The sequence below is a fragment of the Primulina eburnea genome, chromosome 15, assembly GCF_022965805.1.
Source record: "Primulina eburnea isolate SZY01 chromosome 15, ASM2296580v1, whole genome shotgun sequence".
Lineage (NCBI taxonomy): Eukaryota > Viridiplantae > Streptophyta > Magnoliopsida > Lamiales > Gesneriaceae > Primulina > Primulina eburnea.
This window is the reverse complement of record NC_133115.1, coordinates 4,130,721-4,141,795: the sequence shown is the minus strand read 5'-3', so window position 1 is coordinate 4,141,795 and position 11,075 is coordinate 4,130,721. Positions and strand designations below refer to the sequence as shown.

The 11,075-nt window shown below is 32.4% G+C and overlaps 1 protein-coding gene across 1 annotated transcript; it reads left to right on the top strand.

Moving 5' to 3' along the window:
* The first annotated feature begins 9,718 nt into the window (after window positions 1-9,718).
* Window positions 9,719-10,581, top strand: LOC140814577 (dirigent protein 21-like). The gene has a single exon (XM_073173597.1). It carries the CDS (start codon window positions 9,899-9,901, stop codon window positions 10,472-10,474), a length of 576 nt encoding a protein of 191 aa, XP_073029698.1. The 5' UTR covers window positions 9,719-9,898; the 3' UTR covers window positions 10,475-10,581.
* Window positions 10,582-11,075: the final 494 nt, after the last annotated feature.

Here is an 11,075-nt window from a genome sequence, read left to right as displayed (position 1 = left end):
CAAAAACGGTCGCAAATTGTCTATAAATACTCGCGTTTTCGGTCCTTTTTCCTCCGCACCGTCCACATCTACGATTAATTTTTCTCTATTAGACGATTTTAGTTTCGATTTAGGGTAAGTTTTTTCGCTTCAATTTTTGGTAAATTTCTAAATGTTAGTTAAGATAATGAATATTATTAGCTTAGTCAGATTGTAAGGTTTTTTGGTAGATTTATTAAGTTATAAAAGTAATTTTTTTATTTTACTTACAAATTAACGATGGATTATACCTAAACCGTCACTAAACTTATCAGAAACCGTCGCTAATTTTGGCGACGGTATATCATAAACAATCGCTAATTATCGATGGTAAAAATCGTCGCTAATTAGCGACGGTTTTTTGAAAAAACAGTCGCAATATGGTAGCTACGACAACGGTTTAAAACCGTTGTCGTTGAGCGCACTTTCAACAACATTGTCAATTACATCGGTTTTCTGGCAGCTACGACAATGGATAATATCCGTTGTCGTTTTGCGTTTTTTTTGTTGTGTTGTATTTAAGTATGAAACATACCAAAAACATATGTTATCCCATTCTATAAAACATGCATAATCATCTAAATGTTTCTAAGTCCATCCGTTGAAAAACTAAAATTTGAAATGCTAATATGGTGGCGACCAGGGTTGAGTCTCATCAGAATCAATTATAGGTAAAGAATAAGTTAAAAAAGTATAAGAACGATCTAATGTTTGAGAAAACACCATATGAGACATAAATGTGCACATTGTTTCCTCTAAGTCTACCATACGACCTCTCAAATATCCGTATTCTTTGCACTCATCTTCTACAATTCCACCATACGAGCTTTCAACTCAGGATTTTTTGTCTCAAGTCTTCTATATATAGCAGCGGATGAGTTGCTTGGATGACCCTTACCCGGTTGAAGTAGACATTGAGGAAACATAAATTTTGCCTGGGAGCCAAGGCCATAGAGGCGACTCTTCTTTATCACCCAACAACATCATAATATATGTTGTTTATGTCATCATGTGATGGAGTATGTGGCTCATCTCATCTGTAGAAGCCTGAGATGTTTCTGTAACTTTTGCAGTCATATTATCCTGTGTAAAAGAAAATATATCTACTAATATGTAATATATGAACTAATTAATATCTTAACATTCAATTTATATTCATTGAAGAAAAATAAATCAGTATTTCAACCAACTTACAATAGAAGCTTTAATTTATATAATGTAAGTTTCATAAATGCAAAAAAAATAAAAATAAAAAATTCAAAGTCAGTGTAATTACCAATTACCACAATGTGGATGTTAAAACTTTTCTTATCCATTTTAGAGCTTAGTTTTTATTTAATATTTAACTACCAATATTTCAAACAACTTACAATAGAAATTTTAAATTATAAACATTAACGTAGATGGAAATATATAGAAATCTCGACAAGAACATGTAGAGACAAATATAATGCATAATCACTCGCAAGGTCGATAGCAGAGACATATAATACCAACTAGTCCTCCAAACATTGACAACACACCAAACCTCCATACCAAAAAACGGAATATGTTATTTATTAATAAATAAAGTTTTGATACTTACATTTGTTGCCTGAGATCGAACATCGACAAAATTGCCATCCTTGTGACGATGTGTACTGAGATCGAACATCGACGAAATTGTCATCCTTATTTGCTAGTAAATAAAGTTTAGATTTGACACCATCCTTGGCCCAGCATCTATATCCTTTGGTTCCATCAGGATATCCCAAGAATATACACTTCTTGGATCTTGGTTCAAGCTTCCCCTCATTCGCATGCACATAGACTGAAAAAACAAAGATCCTCATATTAGAGTAATCAGTTTTCCTTTCGGACCACACCTCCTCAGGTGTTTTGAAACTTAGAGTAGTTGATGGTGATCTGTTGATCAAGTAGGCTGCTATAGATGTAGTCTCTCCTCAAAAATTCTTTCATATGTTTGCAAACTTTAGCATACATCAGACTCTTTCCAATATGGTTCTATTCATCCCTTCCGCAATGCCATTTTTTGAGGAGTGCACTTGACTGTCCGGTGTCTTGCAATTCCTTGATCCTTGTAGTATTCTGTGAATTCCTCACTGAGGTATTCAAGTCCATTGTCAGTCTGAACTCTTCTGATTCTCTTTCCTGTTTGGTTTTCTATTAGAGCTTTCCATTGTCTAAAGATTTTGAATGCTTCACTTTTCTGTTTCAGGACATATTGCCACACCTTCCTTGAGTAATCATCGATGAATGTAATGAAGTATTTGGCTCCACCTAATGTATTGACAATTGCAAGCCCCCAAATATCTAAATGTATGTAGTCTACTGTCCCTTTATTTGTGTGTTTGGCAATATCGAATTTCACTCTAATTTGTTTCCAAGCATACAGTGCTCACAGAATCTTAGTCTATCAACATCATCACTTCCAAAAGCACCTCGTTTCTTCAACTCATCTATACCTTTTGGCTCACATGTCCTAGCCTTAAGTGCGATAACCTGGTCATATCAGGTTGGGTCTCTGTGGCTAATCTTGAGGGTGTAAAAATTGTGTTTCCATGTAACACATATAGGCCATTTTGTTTGATTCCTTTCGTGATAACCAAAGACCCAGATCTTACTTTCACTACTCCATCTTTAGACTTGTAAGAATAACCTTTGGCATCTAGACTTCCAAGTGATATCAGATTTCTCCTCAGTCCAGGGACATATCGTACATCAGTAAGTGTTTTACATGTACCATCTATCATTCTGATCTTTGTTGATCCAAATCCAACAATGGTACACTCTGCATCATTTTCCATTACCACTTTACTTCCTTCATAATTCTCTAGTTGCTCGAACCAATCCTTGTTTGGAGACATGTGATATGTGCACCTGGAGTCTAATATCCAGTAGCTTTCATTGTGGGATGTTGAGAATGTTAGCACTTCATAACTATAATACCCATCAAAGATCATTGCTTGATCATTTGGCTCGTTTCCCTTTGCTTTTCCTTTGAATTTCCTCTCAATACAGTCTCGCTTGAAGTGCCCTTCTTTGTGGCAATGAAAGCACTTCAATTTTGTTCGAGATTTTGATCTAGTTCTACTCATTTTCCTGTAAGTTTTGCATTTCTTTCTGGTCTTGCTCTCGTTATCAACCCTTTGTGTCACGCCCCGAGACCGGAGTTAGTCGACACCGGCGTTATTTTACAACCACACAATTGAAAACAAAAAGCCTCATAGTACAGTATAAACAAAAAACCAGTTTATTACTCATAATCAATCAAAAGATTATTTTTACAACGTAGATTCTTAAAACGATAAAAATCTGTGGAAGCGTTTATAACTTGAATTAAAAACCCACAATAACATCTTCTTAATTAAAATTCTTCATGCGTCAACTATCAGCCCCAAAACAGGTGTTTGATTCTTCTTTCTTTATTTCTTCTTCTGATTTGTCTAGGGATGGTAGAGTAAGGGGTGAGTGATATGGTCGTCACTCACCAAGCGGGGGCAGTTCGAGCACAACATAAATTTATTTACACAATTTTCGAAAATGACACATAAACATATCATGTTTTTCATAACATATCATCATATTCATATCATAACAGCACTGCGATTCTTCCACCTTCTATGGTTTACTGATATCAGTCCCTAATTTTTAATCCTCTAAAGGAGCGAGGCCTTAAAACAGTTCTATCCCACCGTGAAGGGCCATATGTTGGGATTCCCACACGTTTTCAGTGAATCCTCACGGTGCCAACACGTAAATGTACCAAAATTTCACAAAAAATGACGTAGAGACATAATGACGGTGCTCGACTGAATTTTTCGAAAACAAGAAGACTGCGCATCGAAATTAAGGATTTAAAACAAGCCCACTTACCTTAGACTGGAAGAACACAGTGAAGAACTCAGAAACCATAGAAGAATCATGCTTCGAAAATGCAACATCACCTCTACCAAAAACTCAGCCGTCTTGTAAAATTTCTTGCACCTTATTGAACCGTTGGATCGGACTTAACTCTTACAGTACTGTTACCAAGTAAGTTAATTAAGTTATGAACGGTGGAGATCGAGTTTGAAGTCGTTTTAACCTGCTTATGGACGAAACAACCGTGCGTATGTTGTTTCTCGCCTAAAATCTGATCAGTGTTTTTACGAAGGTTATAAACAAACAACTAACCATTGGATTTGGCCAAATTTGAATGTGTTATTCAAAAAATATGGAAGAATATTCTGAACGGTGGAGATCGGATTCCAAGCACCCGAGCGAGAGAAATGGATTTCTGAACTTGAACAGAACTTTGATGATTCGTGCAGAATTTTGGAGAGGAATTTTGAAAATATAGAGAGAAAACTCCAAAATTGAGGTGTGAAATTTGAATGGGAGGTCCTCCTATTTATAGAGGGGTAGTAAAATCTTACTATAATTTTATTGATACATTTCATAATTTGGAGATGCCCCTTCCATAAATTCGAGATAATCCTTAAATATTGATATGCTTCCTTGTTGAGAAAATCTACCTTGTATGTAATATTTCCTTCCAAATTTGATTGATATCCAGCCTTATTTATCGTGTATCTTACACTGGATTTTAATTCCATGTATTATTTATATATTCGAATTTATTATAACTCGAAAATAATTTCTTATACATGTCTATATTTAATTAATTACGTGCCCAAAAATTTGGGTTCTCACACTTCGCCATCTTTATCATTCTTTCCCTTCTTTTCCTGATTTTCTTTGGCTTTAATGGCAGTCACCACCTCATCAAGAGATATATTGTCTCTTGAGAATTTCATTGTGTCAATAGAGATCGTATAAGATTTGGGGTAAAGAATCCATAATCAATACCGCTTTGTCCTCATCTTCGATGTTGATTTCAAGATTCTCCATGGCGATAAATGATTTTATTGAATTCATCAAGGTTGTCTTCAATGGATTTTTCTTGCATCATCTTGAATCTGAATAATTGGCCTTTGAGATGTATTCGATCGTAAAGAGTGTTCGTCATGTACAGCTGTTTTAATTTTACCCATACACCTGTTGTAATGGTTTCTTTATCTATTTCACGTAGAACACGATCACTTAGATGCAGAATGAGAGTGTCGTATATTTGCTCCATGATTTCTGCCTTTTGATCGGGTGTGAGAGATGTTGACATATGTTTTTCCCCTTCAAGAGCTTTAGCAAATTTCATTTGTACCAGACTTGCCTTCATCATCTTCTTCCATATGGGGAAGTCCGTCTTTCCATCAAATCTCTCAATCTCGACGTGAGTGATCCCATTCTTGATAATGTTACCACCGAGAAGCACCAAGAACCTGGTGCAATTTTGATTTTTTTGTTGTCAATTTCAATTACAGTCTGTTATTTGTTTTTTTTTTTTTGACATTTTAGTTGTTTTTCTGACGTGACGTTGATATGAAATTAATGTGATGCTGACGAATATAATGTTACATCAGCACTCCTGGTGAAAAAAACTAAAATTGCCAAAAAGAAGTAAAGATGCATGACTAAAATTTAATTTGATAAAACAGAAAACTAAAATTGCAAAAAGACAAATATACATAATCAAAAATTCAAATTTACCTGGTATTTATACTTGAATAAATTCACATGTTGCATAAATCTAAATTGTTTTCGAAACATGGGATGTTCAAATCTCGAAATTGTTCATTAAAAAAAGCTCGGAAGAACGAAAAGTGAACGAAAAATAATTTTATTTTCTTTGTGTTACCATGAAATAAAATCCATTGAATGAGTAATTCATGTTATCGTCACCGAAGTGAAGTGACATAAACATTTTTCACGTGAAGCATGAGTTTGATTTCACATAAGAGCGAAAAAAATTAAAAATAATAATAATAATTCAATGTTGGGCCTAGCCTAGTTAGTCTTGATTCAAGAAAATGTGGACTTGAAGGACATAAGAACAAAGTTATCCCTAGCATGCCCAATTTCGAAGGAATCTCATACTCTTAACAAATCTGTGATTTATGTAAGCAATTAAATCAGACGTAGGTGAGCTTCTAGGAAGCACTTCCTAAATTCTAGCCGCGTGAAAGTGTTTTTGAGTGCTTAAGAATGTCAAATTCAAGTTACAAATTATAACTTGTATCCAAAAGCTAGAAGCAAAAGTGATGTTTTTTCTTACTTTAGTTTTTTATTTGAAGTTTAAAATTACAAGTTGACATTTATATATTTAAAATATTCACAATATCACATTTATTTTTTAAATAATATTTTGAATTTTCTATATAATTTGCATTTCCAGAATTTTTTTATACATATTTTTTGTGTATTTATAATTTTTTTCATTTTTTATATTTTTATTTTTATTAATCTTATATATTTGTTCAAGTATTCATGTTATTAAAATAAATTAATTTTGATATATTATTCATAATATAATATAATTATATAAATATATTGTTGTGTGAGTATCAAATTTTAGATAATTAAAATAGGTCAATTTTATATAATTTAAGAATATGGTTGTCATTTAAATAAAAAAATAAGTTTGGAAGCAATTATTTTCTAAACACCGAAACTTTAGCTTGTATTAGCTTTACACTTCTATTTCCAAACACCAACTTCAAAATAATCTCTAGAATAGTCATTTTAGAATAACCAAAAGCTCTCCAAAAACTCCCTAAGAATTCTAATTTTATTCTGTAAGGAATGTTGTTCATAAACGTACAGGAAATTAAAATATTATAGTGTGTGTACCAAAAGTTAGTGTTGTGCTCTGGTGTTGTCAAAACCAAAGACAGAACATGCAGCGGAAATATATTCTAAACACCCATGTAAACTTTAAACAATAAACACCAGTTAAAAATTATGCACAAGTACAAATACTTGTGCGAAGCCTCATAACAAAAAATTCACTAGAAGATTATGTAAGTTGTTTACATCAAAACAATACTAGTGAGAATACTAAAACAAGATTCCTTGACACTCCAAGGAATTAAAAATGCATCAAAATAAACCACATCAAAACTAGATGCATAAACTAAAAAACACGTATTGCTTAAAACAAACAAAACCACTCTTCAATCAACACTCTGCGTCAGTGTTATTTTTCGAGTGTTGTCAACACCGATCAGCAACACTGTTGTGACGTGAATCAATAACTCACAAATGCATGTACGCCGAAATCTTCAACTCCGAAATCCTACAACAAGCCTGATATTTCTCTTTATTCAGCACACCCTTCTTCTCTTCATATCTCCTTTTTATATAAATCTTCTTTCACCTTTCTTGATCTCTTTCCATATATACTCAAGATCCTATAAATAAGGAGAATAAAGAGTTTATTAGGAATTGAACTCTATTTTAGGCTATCATATTATTTCTTAGAGATAGATCCTAAATCTAAATAGGCAAAAACTTGTGTGAGACTGGTCTCACGGGTCGTATTTATGAGGCGGATATCTTATTTGGATCATCCATGAAAAAGTATTACTTTTTATGCTAAGAATATTACTTTTTATTGTGAATATGAGTAGGGTTGACCCGTCTCACATATTATGATCCGTGAGACGATCTCACATGAGACTCACTCATCTAAATATATGGAAAAGATCTTATCGTATAATCACTTAAATTAGTCTAGGAATGCAAAATTATAATGTTTCATACACATGGAATATAGATTAAATAGAAATAAAATATTCCTTTCAGATTCATTGCATGACGGCTAAAATTATTTTTTTCTTCGATTCGTTTTTATTTTTAGACTCAATCGGTTTGATTCAATTTTTTATGTTTACGGAAGTTCATTTTGTGGGTTGTTGATTGATGAACAACCTTATGATAACTTTTTATATTGTGAGCTTATGATTATTTAATTTAAAATTTATAAAATATAGATAAAAATAAATAATATTTTATTAAGATGTGAAAAATATACATAACATACAAATTTAATAAAATATTGGATGAACATGCAATATTTTAGTGTAAAATGGATCTAGAGGTGAACAGTATATCAAAATTATATATATCGAGTTGAATATACAATATATATAATTTTGATATGCTGTCTACCTCTGCATCCACTTCACACTAAGATATTGCATGTTCATCTAATATTTTAGTAAATTTGTGTGTGTCTATATATATATATATATATATATATATATATATATATATATATATATATATATATATATATTAATTGAATTCATATTGATGATTTGAATGAGTTAGTATTTTTATTATATCCACTTTTACTTTCCTTGACAAAATATAAACTTGTAAAAGTTAATCAATCGTGAATCATGCAGCTTGGTCGCATACTTTCGTGTAGAAGTGGGGAAAATTTGACGTGTCATGATTTGTTGATTATTAATTATGTGTGGTGATTGGCATTATATATCTACTTTTTTTTACAACCAAAAATTTATTTTCATATAAAAGTTCATATTATATCCCTATTACAATTTAATTAGATATAAAAATCTATTATTTTGAAATTTTGGTTAATTTACACCCAAAGCAACAAAAAGAAAATGAACTCCATCTCAAGTCAGATTTCATATTAAACAAAAGCTCTTATTAGACCGTTTCATAGTTCAAATTTGTGAGACGTATCTCCAAACTCATTAAAAACTATTATTTTTTATAACAGTAATATTATTTTTCATGTCGACATGTCTCACTTATATAGCTCCATGATATCGTCTCAAATGAGACTTACTTTATATATCTATATATTAATTTGTTGTGATATTTTTGAAACAATACTTGATCTATCTCTTCTTGATCTCTTGATCAAACAACGAAGCAAGCGAATAATAAGTCAAATATCGACAAAAAATATTATTAAACAAATAAATAAAAAATATAAAATTAGAGTGATAACAATGATTCGATTAAATTAATGATATAGTCAAAACATAAATAGTGAAGACATGACAAGAAAATTTATCAATTCAAAATTAAAATCATAAATTATGAATGTAACCCTTTCAATGAATTATTGATCACTATTTCTATGAAATAATCAAATCCTTGGTAGAAATCGATGTTTCTTAGAAAAATCTATAATCTTATTTTTAGGCTCCACAAAGTAATAGGATAAGAATTGAATATCTTAATGGGTAAAATCCAAGGTTCTAAAAGCGTGAAGCGTCCCGGAGCGTAGATGTCGAGCTCCAAGCTTTTCAAGCTTAAGCGAGATTAACACGTGCTTAAGCGTGAAAAAGCGTTTTTTTTATTTTTAGTGTAAATGTAATTATCTCAAACCAATAAATAGATAAAATAATACATAAATATGATAAATTTAAGTCAGATACATTAATTCTCATATTTATAAAAACATAAAAATCTCAAAATTACAATCTTTATTTGTTTTTGCAACTAGACTACATTAAAATTGCTAAGTATTTGTCAAATCATTGTTAGACACGCTTAATCATAATTAAAATTGAAAAATAAACATTTAAATTATAATCCTAATTTATTAATTTAAAATAAAAAGACATAAATTCAAAATAAAAAATAAATAAATAAACACATGCGATTAATTGTGCTTAAGCAAGCTTAATTAAACGTCTTAATTACGTTTAATTTGGTCAAACGATACTATCAAACTACCGTTTGACCTCTTTTCTCCGAAGTGGGGCGTTTTTGTCGAACTTCAAGCTTAAGCGTGCTTTTCAGAACAATCTCGTTGCCGCAGTTTCTGTAGTTTCTCGTAGGCAAAAGTCTCTTGTGGGTACGGAACCCATCCCGGCTTGAATGTTTATTTGCGTGAAAATTAATTAATCCATTTAAAATTTTCCCAGTTGCTATATATATAATCCCTTTATCATCCACCGGCTTGCTATACACAAATTACTTGTAATCTTTCCTTGCTAGTAAAATTCTATATTGCATGGCCAACCTAATAGTTGTGATCTTGATGCTTTCTGCATTGGTGATATCAATACCGAATTCGTTCGCCAGAAAACGAGGGCCGGATGACGATTTAGAATGGTTTCGAAGCCTAATCCATCAAAAGGAAAAGGTAGCCAAGCTCCATTTCTTCATTCAAGACATTTTAGCTGGTCCAAATCAAACTGTATACGGGTTAGCAAGATCTTCCATCACTTCCAGTTCGCCCACCAATTTCGGCCAGGTTAGCGTAGTGGATGATCTGCTGACAGTCCGGCCTGAAAGAGATTCGGAGGAACTGGGCAGGGTTCAAGGGCTGATCACTTCCTCGGACTTGGAGATACTGGCATTAACCATGAACCTTAACTTTTTTTTCACGTCCGGTCAGTATAATGGAAGTACACTGTCTATTGCAGGAAGAAATCAGATAATGAATGCCACACGTGAGCTGCCGGTAATTGGCGGCACCGGAGTATTCCGCATGGCACGTGGATTCGCGATCACCAGCACTTACTCTGTCAACTCTACTACACTCTACGGTGTTTTAGAATATACTATTTATGTTTCTTACGTCTGATTACTCCCACATACGCACGCTTGCTGGAAAATCGAATAAATTTGAGCTCCACAATATGTAAAAACCATGCTTGGATGTACGGTTATGTTAGTATTGTGTTTCATTTATTTGCGTCTCTTTTCAATTGGTGTTAGGTAGGGATGTAAATGAGCCGAGCTGTTCGCGAGTTTTTCGGATCTCGGCTCGTTAAAAAGCTCGTTCGGGCTCGTTCGTAAAGCTTATCGAGCCGAGCCCGAGCCTTATTTTGGGCTCGACAATTTTGTTGAGCCGAGCTTGAGATTAATGATGTTCGGCTCGTTTAAGTGGTTCACGAGCTCGGGTTCGAGCTCAGCTCGTTTAGATAGATCGTGAGCTCGAATTTGAGATAATTAATGAGTTATAATATTAAAATAATTATGTATGATAAATAATAATAAATTAAAAATTAAAAATCTATACATATTATAAAAGTGTGAATTAAAGTCAAAGTTATTTGTTTTTATTTGCTTGTAGATGAAGTGAACATATATTTTTCACAAAATATTAAATTGAATATGATTTGTTTTTTTTTGTAAATCTATAATCTTTTGAATGAGTTATATATGCAAGAAGTTTCTCAGAA